Raw genomic sequence first — 21,617 nt, forward strand, 5'->3', positions numbered from 1 at the left:
CGGGCAAACACAGTGTAGGACTACCCCCCACTAGATGGTGTGGCGACCTCAAATGCATTGCAAGAAATCATTGGATGTAGATGGCTCAGGACCGGTTCCTTGTGGCAGTCTATGGGGGATGCCTATGTCCAGCAGTGGACGGATAATGGCTGAAATGGTGATGATGATGAAAGCTTTGTACAAGTAACGAGTTTAATGGTAAAAACAGAAAGCTGTTCTTTTCAAGAAATTTTGGTAAAATTAAACTCTTCAAGAAATATTTGGAGAAATTTGAGTTATTTTTTACAGTTTTCGTGTTTGCAAACACAACAAAATATAGCAATAGGAGGTAGTGAAACGGAGGGTAAGAGAGGTTAACTGTTTTTTTTTTCATCGTTTCCTTTGTGATTATGTAGCATTACGTAGTAAAATATACATTACATAATGAATAATAAAGGAAATCGTATGAATCGGGGGAAAAAAATATTAATATTTGGGTAGGGGAGAAAGGGATTGTTAGTAATGGAGACTGAGAATCCCATTGCTAGCAATATACCCAACCAGGTCGACCTCCTCGCGGTTCTCCCTGGAAACTATGATGGTTAATTCCTGATGAATTCATCATGATGGGCTAACTGGCCTGTTTTCATTTTCATCTATCACCCTTCACTGGTGCTCCGCCAACGTATCCCGTTAGCGCAGGCGGGGTTACCATACCATTGTCACCTATAAAAAAAAAATATTTGGGTAAAAGTAAAAAAATACATAAATAATAAACCCTGATTAATACTTTAATGTGATTGACATAATATTGTTATTTTCTGGAATGCAGTCATGTTTTTAATTTTTATAAACATTTTATTTATTTATTACAATATTAAATTTAATTTCACAAAAAGGAGCCTATTATTTTTAAAAGAATAGATTATAATTAGGCGAGACACAAGTAATTTGAATTCCTTCAGAAATTTTTGATCAATAGATCCTAATTATCCTAAAGTCATAGATACCACAGATCTAACCAATCTTTGAGCAATCTAGGTAGCTCATACAATACTTTACCTAATTAGACTAACAATGTACACTTCAAACAAAGGAACAAATGCAATATGTAGAGTGGAAAATTAATCACGATTATAGAAATAATAGAATACATTTAATGTTATTGTGTTGAGAATGCTGCATAGAGACATAGAGGGAGAATAGCCTCCGCAAAAAAAGAACGATCATTATACGAGCACTGCGCATGCTCCGCGCGTGTCTTCCCGCGCTTTTTAACGACTCCATTTTTAACAAAATTTGTGTTTAATTATATAATAAAAATATATTAATAATTAGGGTAATTTAATAAAAAAAAAATACTTATCAAAATGTAATAAAAAATAGTGTGTTTTATTCATTTGCATATAAAAATGATGGAGTGCAAAAAAACAGATGTTTGTGAAAATGTGAACAAAAAGATAGTAAACAATTTTATGAGGAAACGTAGAAAACTAACTTATATAAAAACTATTTATGCCAGTCTCATAGTATGTTTTGTGCCATCAATTATCTGTGATTCAGGTATGAACAAATTATTTTAAGTAAGTAATTACGACAAATGAATAGTTTTCTCTTGCCTACAAAAAAAAACTATATATTCAAAATTGTATAAGTACCAAATTTCAAATTCAAATCCGTTCAGCTGTTTAAGCGTAATAGAATAACAGACATCCGAATATCGTTACCAAATTTTCCGTTTTAGTTAAAATAAAATTATTATGAATAAAAAAGTCAGGACTTTTGTTATTTACTTCCTTCTATGATATTAATATTTCGTAAAATAAATAATTTTATACATTAATATAGAATAAGATGTATTCGGCGAGGTATGTACAGTGTACAGATGTACAGATTCGGATGAAGCTAAGGAATAAATCTAGTTATGAATAAATATTATAGAGGTTTATATATGTATAAAACGATAATAAAACTTACGCTACATTTTAACTAGATAGGTTAATTCCTGACCAATCCGATTAAAGAAATTATTATTATTATAGGTATAAAACTGGACTGGTTTTAGTCCCTCTACAGTATAATCCTATTTCTTTACATTTTATATTGTAAAACCATCAGTAAAACTGCGTACTAAATCCCAAACACCAACTACGATTTTTTTTTTATATTCACATAGGCACTACATTAAAATTCCAAACAAAATTAACATTGCTTACAGCTTAATAAAGCTTAAAGTATTTTTAATGGCCCACAAGCACTGTATGTACCTATTGAATTAATAATAACAAGACCAGAGTACAGGTACTATAAAATCCTATTTGAATATCTAAATTGTATCCACAACTTAAAGATAAAAAAAAATATAATCTCTTATCTCAAACGAAACAATACGTAAATTTACATTTATAAAATTTATTCTTAGGTACATTATAGTCTAATAAATAAATACTAAAGGGAGAAAAGGAATTATTAGTGATGCGGTCTAACAGGCCTATTGCTAGCAATGTACCCTATCAGATCGACCACCACGCGGTTCCCTTTGGAAACGATCGTGGTTATTTCTTGTGGAATTCGTTACGGTGAAATAACTAACCAGTTTTCAACCCTACTTATCATATTTCATTGGTGCCCCGCCAGTATATACCGATAGCACAGGCTGGGGGCAAAAAAAATAGCCACAAGGCTTATATCTTTCATGTCTAGACACGGCCATATCTAAGGACATATGTAGTGTTATAAAATCCTAACTTAAACAGAGTTTGTACCGGGAGTACTAGATAACTAAAAGACACATTAAAATGCTTTTTTTTTAAACAAACAATGGTAACACCGAAACAGTATTGTTAAATAAAAAATTCCAGTCAATTGCGACTTTATCTGCATGACTGGAATATTATATATATATATATATATATATATATATATATATATATATATATATATATATATATATATATATATATATATATATATATATATATATATATATCATCATAATATATAATCATAATGATTGCTTAAGCCTATTAAGATACTATGAAGTGATAAAACAAACAAACTCACTTTTACGTTCATAATATTGTAACATTTGAAAGCGCCAATGAATCAAATCCCTGATCCAGTGCAATAACACTGATGTTATTTTAATTTTTTTTATACAACTTAGAATAGCAAACAAGCTGACGGTACACCTGATGGAAAGTAGTAACCGTCGCCTATAGATATGAGCAGTACCATGGAAATAACAGAGTATACTGTTTCGCCCATGATACCCCCATGCGTTGCCATTCCTGAGGACTCAGGTGTTATTCCTCTGTACCCAGTAAGTTCACGCCATATCCCACCCTTCAAACCGAAACACAGCCATGAAAACACAGCTGCTTCACGGTTGAAACACGAATGGGACAGAGGTACCCAAGCAATCTACTTTTGTACAAAGTCTCCCTCTGGTAAATATTATATTAAAATGTTGAAAATATTATTTTATTTTTATTATTTATACTAATATAAAATTAGCATTGAATAACCTGGACACTCCTATAATTAAAACGAATCTAACGACATGTCAATTATAAAAATTCGTTAAATTATTAAACAACTGTATGGCTGTACATACAATATATAATATCATATATATACACATACAACCCCAAATAAACCTGCCTTCTTTTCTTTCTACTTTCAACAATGAAATGTCACAACGACCGGCTGTTGTTTTTGTGTACAATTAAAATAATTAAGAAGTCATCAACATTACGTAGCACGCATTCGAATGTACCGCGAAACAACTACAGATAATATACTGTTTTATGCGAAATTATTATTAACTGAAAGCTTATTTACTGTCCAACCTTGGTAAAACAGCAGAATATTAATGTAAATAGTGACATTTGAGAACCGAGTGTAAAGTATCACACACAAGCCCAAGAGGTTTAAGTGGTACTAAAAATTCTATTTTTTTAATGTATTTATGTATGATAATTAAATAAATAAAAAAAAAATTCATTCCTATTTTCAAGTGTGAAATAATATATTTTTTTTTTTGGAAATTATATCTACAAGATAAAATTAAAATTGTTAGCATTGTTTTAGAGCAAAATTTTTCATAAAGAGATGTGAGTTCAAAATCGACAAAAATTATTAAGCCTCTCATATACGAATATGCGTCTAGTTAATGAGTTAATATGGGTAGATCAAAACTGTATATCATAGGCCTATATTCAGCAATGAACAATCAACGGCTGATATGGTATATCTCTGTCTACCTCATCAGTGGTTACAGCTGTAATTATGGTACAGGTCATATTTTTATTTCGTTCACACGTACATAAACTCAATTAATATTATTATCACTTGTGTGAAAATCTTGATTAATTGACCTCCTATTCTATTACTAAAGTGTAACCAAAAGGTCACTAATGCCTTTTATTATATGAAGGGCCTATGTAAATAAATTTGCTAGGGAACTAAACTGTTTAAGGTATTACTATATTTCATACCTTTAAGGTTCCATAACCAAAATTAAAAATTTAAAAGCTTATAAGATCACTGGCATATATATTTCTGACGACTTCTTAACCTTGACTTTATCCACGTCACCGAGATATTTATTTATTTATTTAACACTTTTTTTCACCAATATAACAGGACTTGTTAAAGGATTTTCAATAAGTATTATATTGTCTGTGGCATAGTGTAATACAAAAGGCAGTCTTATTGGTAAACAATCTCTTTCAAACAGTCTTTGGGTAGAATAAATCAAAGAATGGATAGGTGGCATGTTAAAATAATAAATGTAACGCTAAATATATGTAAATGAGCACATAATTATATCCTTATATATTTATGAATATGTTAATTGACCGGTATAAAAATTGGCCTAAGTTCTTCACCATTCTAAATTGTACGCATTTCTACGTACACACACCCAATTTCATAACAATCGACCGGAGCGGTAAGATGCCAACAAATAACAAACAATTCAACTCTCCTTCAGGTTTACAATATTAATAAGGTTATGAAAATATTATAAAGTTGTTCGGATATAATTTCAAAATCACATTATCTGTCTACCGTTATTTAACTATTGCCTGCTGCTATTAGTTACATGTTTGCCATTATTGTGTTTTTTTTTTTTTTGTTTAATATGTATGTATATGTTGTATAATTATATATTTAACATATAGATAATTATTTTTAGCAGGTTTATATTTATATATATGTAAATATGTATGGGGTATATGTATTAGTATTGTTTATTTCAAATATAAATATAATGATATGTAAATTTAATAAATACTTATTATTATTGTTTTGATTTCTGTTATGCACTATTGCTGCCTACTCACTACTTCTTATACGACTATGTTGGGATGACTGGAAGAGATCTCTTTCAGAAATAAATTCACCTTTGTTTACATTGTTTCCAATTGTTATTATTACTGTATGTTTTAATGCAATAGGGGAATACATATTTAATTTAATGTACTATATCTATATAATATATAAACCTTGTAATCAGAAGTTCTATTCTCTATCAGCGCTATATATTTATTTATTTAAACCTCAATGCACAATTATATAATATAAGTTAGAGGGGGAAAGGGATTGTTAGTAATGGAGACTAAGAATCCCATTGCTAGCAATGTACCCAACCAGGTCCTCCTCGCGATTCCCCCTGGAAACTATCATGGTTAATTCCTGATGAATTCATCATGATGGGCTAACTGGCCTGTTTTCATTCTCATCCATCACCCTTCACTGATGCTCCGCCAGCGTATCCCGTTAGCGTAGGCGGGGTTACCATACTATTATCACTCATCAAAAAAAAAAATAATGAGTGTACATATGGCGGACTTAACGTCTAATAGTTACTACGTTGACTACTGTGTAAAATACCATTATAATAAAAAAAGCTTGCCAAACAATTCTTTTCCCCCATTTAGAAAATATCTCCGATGAAAAGCGACCATCTCGAATAGGTTAGTCGCATCGCACGGAACGCCGACTCCGGTAATCGATGCCGCATTAACTCGATTACACAACGCATTTCCGATGCGATTGTTCGTAGCAGTGCGATTATCATTTGACATTATTTTAAGTATGTTACCGAACGCGTTGGTGGCATTGTTAGACTAAGCTTATTACATTCTTTATCTCACTGTGCCTATGATTCCATTAATATTTTACTGAACTAGGTGTTATGTTGCCCAAGTTCATATCACTTAGTATTTGACTAGATATATTTTATACCAGATTATTATACTAGAGGGACACTTTGTACAAAAGTCGTTTGCTTGGGCACCTCTGTCCCATTCGTGTTTCTACCGTGAAGCATTTATATTTACATGGTTGTGTTTAGATTTGAAGGGTGGGATATGGCAATGAAATTACAGCGTACAGAGGCATAATATCTGAGTCCTCAAGAATGGCAACGCATGAGGGGTATCATGGGCGAAACAGTATACTTTGTTACGTCGATAATACTGATCATGTCTATAGGTTACCACTTTCCATCAGGTGGGCCATTAGCTTGTTTGCCATTTTAAGTTGAATAAAAAAAAATGTTTAATTCCACTACCTATCATTAGTGTTTAGGTATGTGACTACCATCACGAAGATTGACCACTACTGTTACTATCAGAAGTTCTACAACCTTCCATATTAGCCTTCAATCTCCGACTACCATTTTATTCACGCACGTTTTGCGACACGAGCTCTTTCGCCTTTTCCACCTTCATCGATCTATTCACTATATACACACATGTAGATACACGCTTATCAATTATGGATACCTTTAATATGATCCTTCTTCAGGACGTCGCCTATTTGGTCACACATCCCTCTAGATACTCTAGAACGATCCCTACTGACATCTCCGTTCGTTCGTGCTTAATAAATAATTACTCATTTTTCCACCATTAAAATATAATACTGCCACAGAATTTCGCAAGCCTTTTTTCGAATTGCATTTTTAATGTTTATTTTTATAATATAGTTAAAATTTTTACCACTAATGTATTATTTGTATTATTATAATTTTTCATAGTATAAATATCCACAGTGAGGCAATTTTTACACTGAGTAGGCAATTTTTTGACTAAGAATTATCTGTTTTATATTGAGCACATTTGTTTTATATGATATTATTCACTATATTATATGTAGTAGGTATGCATGTTTGCCTCACATGTGTAGGTGCTTGGGACAAATAATCTTAATACTCTTTGAATTTTTTATCTGAGACAAGCACTTACAAAATTTGTATATTGCGTCTGTTGGTGAAAACCTACAAGTGACTTTATTGTTGTTATCTTATAGTTACTTTTTATAAAAATAAGTCTTGGTTTTTCTTTTACAAATAAATAAATAAATAATGTTCTATTTTTGGTTTTTGGTGAGTGCATTGGTCCAACTGTAAAGCTTACCAAAAATATGCATATATATATATATATATATATATATATATATATATATATATATATATATATATATATATATATATATATATATATATATATATATATATATATATATATATATATATATATATAATATATATGTATATATATTTTTTTAATAAATAAATATGTTTCTATATTAACACTATTTTTCCAACCAACTTACTAATCTGCTACTTATTACGACTATAAATCAACGATCCTTTATTTATCTCGCTCAATAATATCCTTATAACATTTTTAGAAGGTTACAACAACTTAACGATAGTATACCAGAAGAGGAATAAACTGTCTCGGCATGTCACCTCGATTAAACCTAAACGGAGATTGTTGTAAAACCGGATCTCTTTTTATATCCTCTATATGTTTAAACTTCCTGAATAGTACAGATTTTAGTTGTACTGTATCTAAGTAAAAATATTCCCTTTTATTTAATTATTTATTTACATCATCATCATCATCATCACTATATCAGCCTTTAACTGTCCACTGCTGAATATAAGCCTTCCCCTTAGGGGAGTTTTGCTAATAGTTACCATGCTTAGCAGTCGGGTTAGCAAACACAGTTAGGCTTTAAAAATGTTTTAGAGGGACGCTATTGCCCATCCCTCGCCCTTCCTTAGTCGCCTCTTACGACACCCACGGTTAAGAAAGGAATGGCGTATTCTATGCTGGGACCACACGACCACACGGCCGGGGACACAAACCATATTTATTTATATATATGCTTTTGTACAATCAGTTATAGTATAGATAGTAAATATAAGAAAAATGTACAAAGGCGGACTTATCCCTTAAAGGGATTTCTTCCAGCCAACCTTGAGAAACCGTTTGTCTATTCACAATTTTTTGTTAAATTAAAAAACGAATAAAAAGAGATAACTTATAGAACCGCACTCAGGAATAGGGTGTACATTAAATTTTAAAAGAAATAACAAAATAAGAAATGTATTTTTAAGCCAATTCAAACAGAATGAAATTTTCAATTCACCTGTATTTTTAATGTTTATATTACCTTTATCAATTCTAAGCAAGATTTGATAATACTTTTTCCAATCAACAGAAGTTTACTCTCATGTACTCATGTATGTATGTTTACTCTTACAAAAATTTACCCCAATTTTAAGATTGAAAAATTTTCTATTCTGAAAAAGACACCGACCTACATACGTCAACCTTCTTATAATGTTAGAGTGAGAAAACAATGTGTCATCACTTCTTTTCTTTCCAAGAATATCAAAAGAAGCAACTAAGATGAACAACCACAGTTGAACAACAAGAACAGTATAAAGCAAACTCGAAACTAACCTCTATACCAAACCAATTGGTCAACGTAGTAATAATAGGCTCATATCCGTCAATTCTAAATAGAGAGTGGTGACCAGCAATGGGACGTAAATTGGTTAAGATCTTGATGACGTCAAAATTTATTCATTCATTCATTCTTGCCCAAACCTCAAATTTTTCATATTTGGATGATAATAAAATAATGTTACTTTTTTAGTTTGGAGCGAGACTTGATCGGTATTTTTTTTAAATGGATGACAATCGAATGGCATTCCCACCTGCGCTATCGGTATGCACTGTCGGGGTACCAGTGAAAAACGATAGATGAGAATGAAAAGGCAGGTCAGTCATCGTGACGAATTCAACAATAAAATAGTTTCCGAGGGGAACCGCGTGGAGGTCGACCTGATGGGATATATTAATAACAATGTGGACTAACCTCCCCATTACGAACGATCTCCTCCCCCCGCCCCCTGATCGGCATTAGGCCATGAGATGGGCAGCAGCGTTCCTCTTTAAACATCACCAAAGCGTAACTACGATTGCAAACCCGCATGCTAAACATGGCAACCACTGACAAAACATCCCCTTATACAAAAGCCCTATTTATGTTCAGCAGTGGACAGTAAATGGTTCAAATAATATAATAAATTTTAGTTATCAAACGCATCACAGTATATTTAATTATATATGTATATATATATATATATATATATATATATATATATATATATATATATATATATATATATATATATATATATATGCTATGATGATGATCAAAAACTAATAAGAAATTGAAAACTTCAAAAATGCTAAACTTTTATGAATATTCTTGGTAAACTATTGCAATCAATCATTTTTGCAAACAAAAGCAATAACATATAATAAGTAATAAAGTATTCTATGTACATACTAAAGAAATACATGACACGTATTTCACATTACATTTACATAATTATGCTATAGAAATAGGAGATTTACATCTATACAATAATGGAATTGAAAACTATTTTCCTATTTTAATACAGAATTCAATCGAGACAGAAGGTTAACAGCCTGAGACAATGTCATTCAATCGCAACTCAAATCTTGATACCAATAGAAAATTTCGGAAAAATCGACCGAAATAATGGCATTCGAAATGTTTTTTTTTTCAAAGGGATTATACCATGGAGCTCTTTAAAAATGGAGTAAAGTAGTTTCTTCAGGGTCGACAACGCGCGTGTAATGTTTTACAGGCGATCATAGGCTACGGTAACCGCTTACCAAGAAGTAGAGGGCACAAAGCTAGTTATATATGTTATATTCTATTCATAGGAGACTTTTTTTTTTTTGATGGGTGAAAATGGTATGGTTACCCCGCCTGCGCTAACGGGATACGCTGGCGGAGCACCAGTGAAGGATGATAGATGAGAATGAAAACAGGCCAGTTAGCCCATCATGATGAATTCATCAGGAATTAACCATGATAGTTTCCAGGGGGAACCGCGAGGAGGTCGACCTGGTTGGGTATATTGCTAGCAATGGGATTCTCAGTCTCCATTACTAACAATCCCTTTCCCCCCATTCATAGGAGACTGATCATTGATCAATTTATGACTAATGAGTATTTCAATACGAAGTAAAAATATGATGGTACAGCATATTACTTTTCAATAGGTCAAGGAGTCAAGGTGGGAGGCGGTGGGTCAGGTCAAATGAAGGGCTAAACAAATGGAACATTAGTACTTGTCGTTTTTAAATGCCCACTCCAATTTATAATACTCAATTCACTAATGCTCTAAACTTATTGGTGATGTTAACATGACATTTATTTAAATAATCGAAAATATTTTTAAATATTGATCTGGATCAATGTTGATGTTGGAAATTGTTGGCCCTTGGCGGAGTTCAGCATTCTTTTCTTTTTTCTTTTTTTTTATACAACTTAGAATGGCAAACAAGCTTACGGTCCACCTGATGGAAAGTGGTAACCGTCGCCTATAGACATGAGCAGTACCATGAACATAACAGAGTATACTGTTTCACCCATGATACCCCCCATGCGTAGCCATTCCTGAGGACTCAGGTGTTATTCCTCTGTACCCAGTAAATTCACGCCATATCCCACCCTTCAAACCGAAACACATCCATGCAAACACAGCTGCTTCACGGTTGAAAAACGTATGGGACAGAGGTACCCAAGCAATCGACTTTTGTACAGTCTCCCTCGGGTAATACAAATTAGTATATAAACATTGACCATGTTTCACTTTCGCAGTCGGTCAACCGGTCACATCGGAGGCAACGTCCGAGTTATTAGAATACCGCATCTTTGGTCGACATTACAGCTTTCTCTTATGTAACTGACCACCGTATTGGAACGGTAAACATTACCGTCGAGTCCATCACAACGACTCTAATGAGATAATATGGGAATGATATAATAAACAGTTCTTATTAAATAAAAATATAGCAGTAACGTTACGCCTAACAATACCTCATTAGGGTTGCATCAAAAACATTTTTTACTATTAACATAATACGTAAATAACATATATACCTACCAATAACTATTATTTAGTATTTTAGTACCCAAATTGGTCTCCCTCTATTTGGAGATTTAACCAGTAGTTGCCAAGCTTGGCAGGAGGTTTGGCAACCGTTTGGCTTTAATGATATTTAAAGAAAAACGCTACTGCCCATATCTCATCCATTTAGTAATTATATAAAATTAAATACCGCCACCATACTTCTTTGTTTGCCCCATAATTGACTGGTAGAGACCGCCTTTAGGTGTTATATGCCACATATGTATATTTGTTATGTACATAAATAAATAAATAATCTACATTTATTTTATATTTTCATCATATAAACCATTAACTGTCCACTGCTGGACATAGGCCTCCCCATAACGGAGGGTTTGCAACCCCAATTAAGTTTTTATTGAGCCCATCCCTCGACCATTACGTTCTCTTACTTGCCCCTTACGACACCCACGAGAAAGGAAGCGGTGGCCCATTCTATACCGGGACCACATCACATATTAAGTTTATATGATAATTTGACATAGGGAATAATGTAATTTGGAAAATGTTTGGACTTTATAATTGTAATATGTAATGTAGACATAAAACCATTTTAACATTTGCATACCTCCGCGGGGTGCTGCATGTTATGTTCCTGTATATGTATGTAACGTCTTATTGTACCATGTAGCAAGCGAATAAATATGATTTGATTTGATTTTGATTTATTTTGTATTAACATTAGATTATCATTACAACATTAATCTATCAATGCTATTTCAACTAGGGTTTAACAGTGTGATGTGGAGGGAAAGTGATTGTTAGTAAGGGGGTCAAATAGCCCTATTACTAGCAATTACCCTGTTAGGTCGACCTCCACGCGGTTCCCCCTGGGAACCATCGTGGCTAATTCTAGTCGAATTCGTCAGGATAGGCTAACTGACCTGCTTTCATCCTCATCTGTCATCTGTCACTGGTGCCCCGCCAGTGTATACCGAAGCGCAGACGGGGTTACCATACCATTATAACTCATTCAAAAAAAACAGTGTGCATGTTTAGTATTTAGCTTTAGTGCCTTCAAAAATACCTTGACATTATTATAACCTAGCTTATAATGTCAAGGTGCTTTGAAAATCATCGCTTCGTATTTACGAATTATATTTTATTACATTTTGAATAAGTCCGCAAAGGTCAATTGTCAAATTTTTTAAGCCTGCGATAAGCGATCGATTTGCAATACAGTACGAAATTATAAAATTAACTACAATACATCGCTAATCAGATGTGTATAATAGCAAGGAATAATGACTGAGAAATGATGATTTTATATTCACATAGCAAGCATGTAGCTAAAAGAAAAAATATCATGCATTATATTTATTTTTATTACACTTGAAATAAAAAGATATAGCGATTAATTTACCAATTTGCTAGCAAGGGTGGTCTTATCTCTGAAATAGATCTCTTCCAGCCAATCCAATGCAGTGAGAGACTAAATGATTAGCGGGTAATCTAGAACGGTGAAAAGGTGCAAGAAAAAAAAAGAAAGTTAAATAAAATTGAACCTAGACTTTAATAGAAGCAATGCAAGCTAAAAAAAAATATTTGTTTTGAATTTTTGCCTGTCTGTACATTCGTGTCGATATCACGCAAAAACTATTACAGCAAATTGAATAAAATTTTTACAGTTGTATTTCTGAAGGCCTAACTTAAATCTGATATGTTTTTCCTTTATATGCGATCTAAAAGTCTATTTATTTGATTTTCCAAAATCCATGCGTACGAAATGAGGATATCCGTAAAAGAATCAAAGTGACAGACACAACCCGAAGGACAAGCAAGCTGAAGTGGCAATGGGCTGATCACATGGCTCGAAGAACCGACAACTAATGAGAAAGAAAGGTTCTTGAGTGGCGATCTCGTACGGACAAACGCAGTGTAGGAGGACCCCCCCCCCTCATTAAATGGAGCTACGATCTCAAATGCTGAGAGTCAATGGATGCAAGTGCCTCAAGATCGTTCATTATGGAAAAGAACTGTGTTACACAGTGGATGATGATGATGCATGTTGTATGCATCATGCATACAAGATGGATTGCATGCATATATTAGATAAAATACAGCCCATATCACTCGCTGATAATGTAGCTGAAAAAATTATTGAAATAATTATTGTAGGTGAAAAAATTTATTGAGTTTATTCATTATAAACAAAAAAGAAGGGTAAAGAGGTTTCTTCAGGATCGGCAACGCACGCGTAATACTTCTGGTATTGCAGATGTTCATAGGCTACGGTAACCGCTTACCATCAGATAGGCAGTATGCTTGTTTGCCACCTCAGTGGTATAAAAAAAATCATGATTCCTTTGAGTGGATTTATTTTTGACATTGTTTTTTAGAACAGGGAGTTACCACACATAAAATAAGTTTTTAACATGTATATGAAATATAAATTACTAGAAAATAATTGAAACTAACTATGCGAGTGATGAGTTGATTGATGACTTATCATCATGCTAATAACCAAAGGCTGGGTCAGCATATAATAACAATTGGTCACGACAGACTGTCTGTAATAAAATGATGCCAATTATCAGTTGCAGGTTATCTAATATTGTACACAGGTATGGTAAAACAGCACCTATAAGTCCAAATAAAGTTATTATTGCCGTATGGTCCCGGCATAGAATACGCCACCACTTCTTTTCCTGTGGATGTCGTAAGAGGCGACTATAGGAAATTAATGGTAAAATTATACCAAATATTATCAGCCATTATCTCTCCGCTACTGAACATAAGCCTCCCCTATGGGGGAGTTTTGCCAGTAGTTGCCACGTTTGGCAACCGCTGTTAGGTGTTTTGTAATGGTCTAGGAGGGACGCTGCCGTTCATCCCTCAACGATTAAGTTCCCTTAATCGCCTCTTACGACACCCAAAAGAAAGGAAGGGTGGTTCATTCTATTCCAGGACCACACGGCAGGACAGGATGGAAAGGATACGCCCTTATCTACTACTACCATACAATATTCTATTATTATTATTCATTTTAAACTTTCCTCTAATTTATATAAATAATTAAAGTGTTAATAAATTAATTTATTTTAATTTATGCATATGATAGATCTAGTTATAAGACGAGGTAGCCGCGCGTACAATGCATTACATAATATGTCCATAATCATTGCAATTATTATACATAATTTTAGAAATAATATTTAATTTTTACAGAAAGCGTGACTACATAATCATAAAATATTAATGATGGAATATTAAAATATAATAATTATTTAGACGGAAAATAAATTACATTTCGTTAGAGTTCAAGTTTGAATCGATAATTCAGACGCATGCCACGTTAATGCACGTGAATGAAGCAGAAAATTAATGAATGGCTTCAACAATTGTGATAGTGGTTTTTTTTTTCTATTTCAACAAAAAGAAAAAAAATCTTTCATGATGAATCTCTCATACACACATTATGCAAAATAAATAAGAAAAATAATAGTCAACGTTACATAGAATACGATACGATAACTATAAATTTAAATATATATTTAATCAAAATGAAATTATTTTTCGAAGATTATTATATCTCTAAATAAAGTTATAATCTAATAACAAATTTCTTTAGAGAACCCTTTAGCTAAATTATATTCCGTATTGATGTTTCCTATGATGGCTATCAGCGTCCCTCTTAAAACATCTCCAAAGCCTAACTGCGGTTGCCAAACCGCCAGCTAAACGTAGCAACTACTAGTGAACCTCCACCTCCCAGAAGAAATTGAAATTGAAATCATTTATTTGCTGGAATAAGGTACCTTTTTATTTAGTGTTGCTTTACAAGAAAAATAGTCCAATCTTATTCTGCCACACTGTAGGCGTGCAAATATAAAAACTTATTAAACAAAACATTAAAATAATTTCATTATAATAACATAAACATATGCAATAATATTTTGTCACTTTTTGTATCTATTCATGTCAATTCATTGTAATATAAAATCATTAAAAATATACACAAAACAAAGTGAACACATATCTAATCATTTATAATTATTTTATCATTTAAAAACTCATTTACTGAGTAATAACATTTATCCATAAATAGCTTGAAGAGCATTTTTTTGTAATAGGATAAATTATTACAATTCCTGATACTTACAGGCAAATTATTATATATCCGTATTGCCATGCAGTAAGCGTTAGTACTCAATACATATGTTCTGCAGTGGGCAATTAATGACAACTAATATGACGATACGATTATGTTACCTATAAAAAAAATTTTGTGTATCTCTTGACCCAAATAAAGAGTTTATCTATCCTATCTCTGCACACTACGGCTACTGAATGGAGAAACGATTCGGTTACTGAACAAGTACAAGTCTCTTTGATTTCAAATAGCTCAATTTGTACCTTATAGTTTCAACTGATATTTATTCTCTTCTATAAATATGTTGACTTAATTTAAAAGCCTTTAGTAATAATTACTAAATAACATATAATTAAAATCTTAATTCGATAATTCAATATTTAATTAATAATAAGATGAAAATCTTAATTATATAATAATTAAATTAGTTCATTTAGTAACAATAAATAATTCCAAATAATATTAAGAAGGAAAACTGAAAAATAATATTAAGAAAGAAAAAAAGATCTTTAAATGTTTAGATGCTTATTATTTTAATTTGAATGAAATATGACGTACAGAGTGACAATATCCTAGATTGACACAAATAAGACACATTTATCCTCATTTATTAAAATTACTCCTATTATTCACTACTGGTAGTAAATACTACTACTACTAAGAACTAATAACCAATGATAATATTTTAAATGGATATATAACTATATATGTTACACTATTATGATTGAACCATTCATTTTCACAGTTGGTTGATTCCTTTAAACACAGCTATGATCCATTCATAGACATAATACGAGTACGTTATCTGTGACCATAACAATTCCACCTATTCTATTATTGTCTATGAGATTGTTGGCATAGAGTATCTAGTACGTGACACAACAGAGGATTTTGTTAATGGTTCGAAATTAATTCATTTCATGTCATTTAAAAAAAGTTATTTTCATTTCATTCATTTCATTTTATTTCATTCATTTTTATTTCATTTCATTTTATCCATTTTTATTTCATTTAAATTTGAATTATTGTTTGCTTTTAAATTTAATATCTACAGGTGCTACTTCAGTGAATATTTTTTATTAACACCTTCAAAGCGTAGGTTCCCTATTATTTGCTATTTTGTTTTAATTCTTCATTGTTTACTATTTATAAAATATTCATATGTAAAATTTTTTATTAATTATAATTAAATTATCATCGCAATGACTGTAAATTTTGGGTATATACCTGAAAATAAAAGATTTTTTATTATTATAATTTATTATTAAGATTTATTATTATTATATCCCTTTGACACCACTACCTTTTACTGATCTAAATCTATACTTAAAATAACTAACAAAATGATGAACGGACCCCTTTGCAGAAAGTGCGTGTAATATGCATGATGTCTTGATGCCTTCGTATCCTACAATTTCTTTGCCACATCAAAACACATCTATACAAATATAGCTACTTCTCTGCAGAAACGCTAGTTAAAAAGACATAATCAATCAAACGACCTTTGTAAAAAGTCTTCCTCTATCATACGTAATAAATACATATTTTAAAATCCTAAATACTGTATTAAAGTATTAATTAATTGATTTTTGTAAGCGACTTAGAATGGCAAACAAGCCGATGGCTCACCTGATAGATAGTGGTAACCGTTGCCTATAGACATGAACAGTATCATGGACATAACAGAGTATACTATTTCGAGTTTTTAAATTCTAGATTTAAGTGCAAGATGAATATCCATATCATGTTTCCTATCCATCCGCACTAATTATAGCGAAATATGAGAACTTATACTTATTGTTAACATCTATACACTTACCACGTTTCTTGTAAATAAATAAATAAAATAGAAGAAGGTCCTTAATTCAATTTTTTATTTTATTTTTGTTAGCTCAAAACTCCATCGGTTCTACACCGATCTGAAAAGTTCGTTTTTATCTGAAAAGATATATATTCAGAGATTTCTCCCTAAGAAATTTTATCAAAATCGATTCAGTAATTTAGTAAAATAAATGGTTTTGTCACAATGAAATCGGTTTTTTTTTTGTGGAACAAAACTTGAATTATTAATCCATTAAAAAAAACAATATTGAACTTTACCACAATAAAGAAATACTTCAAACCATATGAAAAACTATATTAATCAAAAATCCTTTGCAGATTGGTCGAGAGAGCTCACCTACGATAAAATATATAATAATACCAACTACCCACAACTACAGCACCGACCGAGGCCATATACTATACCTATACGTAGTTTTAATAAACAAATAGACTATAGGAACGAAGAAGAATGGAAAGAAAATGAGTTGGGAAGAGAGGACAATGAATCTGAAGAGAGAAAAAAAGAAGAGTCAAGCCAAAGTCGATTGTTAGTAGGGTTCGCACAAGATCCGTTCCGGTATTCGATACCAGAAGAAGAATTTTTGAAAGGCATTAGGTGAGTCCAGTTGCTCATATATTTAGTCAACAATGTATTACTCATGCATGGGCTTTGTCTCTATTATCATAATCTTTATCAGTAGCCATCTTTGCTTAAAATAATAGTTAATATAATTTATACGGTTATTTTATTATGAAAAATCGTCTGGCAACGATCCACTTGATGGAAAGTAGAAACTATCGCTTATAGACATAAACAGCAACTGGGATTTACAGAATATTCCATTATGGTACCCCCATTCGTTTCCATTCCTGAAAATGGTGGTGTTAGTGATTTCATTCCCCTTCAAACCTTATTTTCTATTGACCCCCTTTAAACCGAAACAACTATTTAAGCACAAGTGCTCAACAGTAAAAACGGACGTACACAATCACGGAAGTACACAAAGTTTTGTACAAAATCTCCTTCGAATAAAGGAAAATGCTATTCAAAATTGAAATGATCAATTAATAATGAATTTAATAATTAATTAAATTTATTAATAATATTAATTATTAATTTTGTACCTAATATTTTTTTATAATGATAAATTTTAAGTCGATTAGCACAATTGTTACTGACCTGTTGTAAACGTAAATATGTATTATTCCAACAATACAAAATCAGATAAAAATCGAATAACTTATCTATATAAACGCACTAAAACCTACTTTATTTTCCACATGCCATTTGCACGGATTTCTTGTTTATTTTACAGATATGTGAACCCACGCTCGAACGGTGGCAGACGCGACAGCCGCGGCAAACGAGGACTTCTGCATCTGTACAACATGATCTACTGTGCCACTGGTTGCGAACCCCTGTCCTACAAGGGTTATGGTTGCTACTGTGGCCTGTTGGGCTCTGGGAAACCGACCGATGGCATAGACAGGTACTCGTTGTAAAATATTTGAAGTCTTATTCATGTTTGTTTCTACCGTGAAGCAGTTGTGTTTGCATAGCTGTGTTCCGGTTTGAACGGTGGGATATGGCGTGAATTTAGAGGGTACAGAGGAATAACACCTGAGTCCTCGGGAATGGCAACGCATGGGGGGGGTATCATGGGCGAAACAGTATACTCTGTTATGTCCATAGTACTGCCCACGTCTATAGGCGACGGTTACCACTTTCCATCAGGTGGACCGTCAACTTGTTTGCCATTCTAAGTTGCATAAAAAAGATGTTTCTACTTGATACTACCAAGCATCTACTTGGAAATGAATTTTCGCTTGCATATATCTATATTTCGGTTCAAACATTTAAGGGAATGTAGAAATATTTGGTGATGTCCCTCTCGAGACATCACCAATGTCCAATTGCGGTTGCGAACCCGCCTACCAAGCGTAGCAACTAGTGGCAAAACCCTCCAATCTATGAAGGAGGCCTATGTTTAGAAATGGACAAATAACGGCTTGGTGATAAGATTTTGGTGATGTGTTACAAGGGACACAGTTGCTCATCCTTCAACCATTTAGTTCCCGTAATCATCTCTTACGACGCCCATGGGAAAAGAAAAGGTGGCACATTCTATGCCAGGACCACATGGCGCCATACCCACTACGCAGGCACACTTTAGTCCACGTAAATAGCAAAGTATGAAGGGAACTATTAGCATTACACAGGATGTACCGTTGTCCATGAAACTCTTCATGTATATAAGCGACTATTTCCATTTTCCATTAAAGCCCCGTCAGCTTTTTTGCAATTCAAATTTATAGAAAAAGATAACATGATACTCTTTCGCATTGTTACATAAGTGGAAAGTGTACAATGGTAGTTAACGCTAACTCTACCGAAACAAAAGAATCCCGATTTTTATCCCGGTAATAAACAAGTTGATTACTTCCATTTTCGTAAAAGGATACAGAAGTAAAGCACAATGCAGTAATGCAAGAAACAAAAAGTTCAATGGAACTACAATTTTTTTTTTAGCTTTTACACGTGACTTAGTCCACGTGACTGGGATATCTTCGCTAACCAGAATAAAAAAGTACGCCATAGCCTTCTCCATCCCATATAGTACATATATACCAAATATAGTTAAGTTTTTAAGGTGCCCAGATGTAACAAACAAACAAACTCACTTTCACAGTTATAATATTAATCAATATGGACTATATAAAACCTGGAAAGCATATTCCCCTTATTGATAAAAGCACCAAACCTCTCTTAAATCTATTTTAGCTATTAAACTTTTCCGCTAAATTCCTAATTTAAAAGAAAATATCAAAACAGTGTAATAGTTAAAATAGGTTTGTAGGTTTTACTTTTATATAAATAAAGGGTTTATTTTTTGGATAGTAACACTTGCTCAACAATGGATCAACCGGTTGCCCAATAGTTCTCCGTTTTAAAAATCAATCTTGTCTACCAAGCAAAATCAAACATACAACTACCAGAAATCAATCGACGAATTACCTAATTAACTAAAGTTACATAATATTACACCATATATTTAAATATACCAGACAAGCTGCTATATATATATACTCGTGTAAAATAAAAAAGTTAATAAAAAAAACCGGCTAAGTTTAGACGTCGGCTGCTAAAAGTGTGAACAACCTAGCCCAGCACGTTCATATAAAATTTGAATGTCTCTTAATGGCGAAACCGGTCAGACACAAATAAAGTATGAGAATGCGTACCTTTCATTCAGCGTAATATAATTTTACGTTTACACAAACATATGCACTAACATAGGCAAGTGGTTAGTCAAATTGTTTCTAGTTACCTTATTATCTATGAACACTTTATTTAATATATTTTTTTTTAATTATATATATATTATTTCAGCCGTTAACTGTCCACTACTGGACATAAGCCTTCCCCATAAAGAGAGATTGGCCAGTGGTTGTCATGCTTGGCAGATAGATAGGCAACCGCAATTAGGCTTTTACAGATGTTTTAAGTGGGACGCTGCTGCCCATCCCTCGCCCTTCCTTAGTCGCCTCTTACGAACACCCACGGGAAAGGAAGGGGTATATGAATATCAAATATGTTGTTCATTAAACCAGCATGCAAATTGGGTTATACGTTAAAACAATGAAGAATGTAAACCACAAAAAATCCAACTTCAATTGTAGTAAAACCAGTTATTTTGATTTGAACACTAAACTGCTGTACCGATATTGATAAAATTTCTATAGAACGAATTTGTAAGTATATCTTTTGAGATGAAAAAAGAATCTTCCAAATCGGTTCACAACTGACTAAGTTGTAAAGTAACAAACATAAAAAAAAATCAACCGAATTGTGTACGTCCGTCATTTTGAATAACGATAAATCGACTTTGATCCAAATACATATTATTACACATTATTTCGTAAATTCTCGCCACCAATTGCCACCGTTTAATTGAACCTCTCTCCTCGTACAGATGTTGCAAAATGCACGACGATTGCTACGAGAACATCTACTGTCCGATCTTTACGGTCTACTTCCAGCCTTACTACTGGAAGTGCTACAAAGGCGAGCCTCTGTGTGCTCTCGAGAACTACGACACACAGCATCAATTCATCAACGGGTGCGCGGCGAAATTGTGCGAATGCGACAGGAGATTCGCCATGTGCGTCAGGAAGTACAACTGTCCACGACAGAGGGCGCTGTGCAAGTCCTCCCCGTTGAGATTGCTCCAGAATTTACTGTTATTCTGGTAATCATTTCGGTGTAAAGTGCGCTGAATAGTTGAAAAGACAGAAAGTTGGCAATTCAAAGAGAAGCAACAACGGTGGTACCCAAGTCGCTCTAATTACGCTTACTCCATACTTTACTGTTGTATTAATTAATACAAATTTATCACCAAA

General features: G+C 32.8%; 1 protein-coding gene across 2 annotated transcripts; it reads left to right on the forward strand.

Moving 5' to 3' along the window:
* The first annotated feature begins 1,200 nt into the window (after positions 1–1,200).
* Positions 1,201–21,617, forward strand: LOC113522077 (uncharacterized). 2 transcript variants are annotated; one of them, XM_031914726.2, is made up of 4 exons: positions 1,201–1,542; positions 17,553–17,832; positions 18,533–18,706; positions 21,191–21,617. In XM_031914726.2, exons 1-4 carry the CDS (start codon positions 1,392–1,394, stop codon positions 21,468–21,470), a joined length of 885 nt encoding a protein of 294 aa, XP_031770586.2. In that variant the 5' UTR covers positions 1,201–1,391; the 3' UTR covers positions 21,471–21,617. The 2 variants fall into 2 exon arrangements, with proteins under 2 accessions (XP_031770586.2, XP_052748543.1); XM_052892583.1 differs by lacking the exon at positions 1,201–1,542 and adding an exon at positions 16,302–16,487.

The sequence above is a fragment of the Galleria mellonella genome, unplaced genomic scaffold (assembly GCF_026898425.1).
Source record: "Galleria mellonella isolate WM207_F2 unplaced genomic scaffold, CSIRO_AGI_GalMel_v1 utg159, whole genome shotgun sequence".
Lineage (NCBI taxonomy): Eukaryota > Metazoa > Arthropoda > Insecta > Lepidoptera > Pyralidae > Galleria > Galleria mellonella.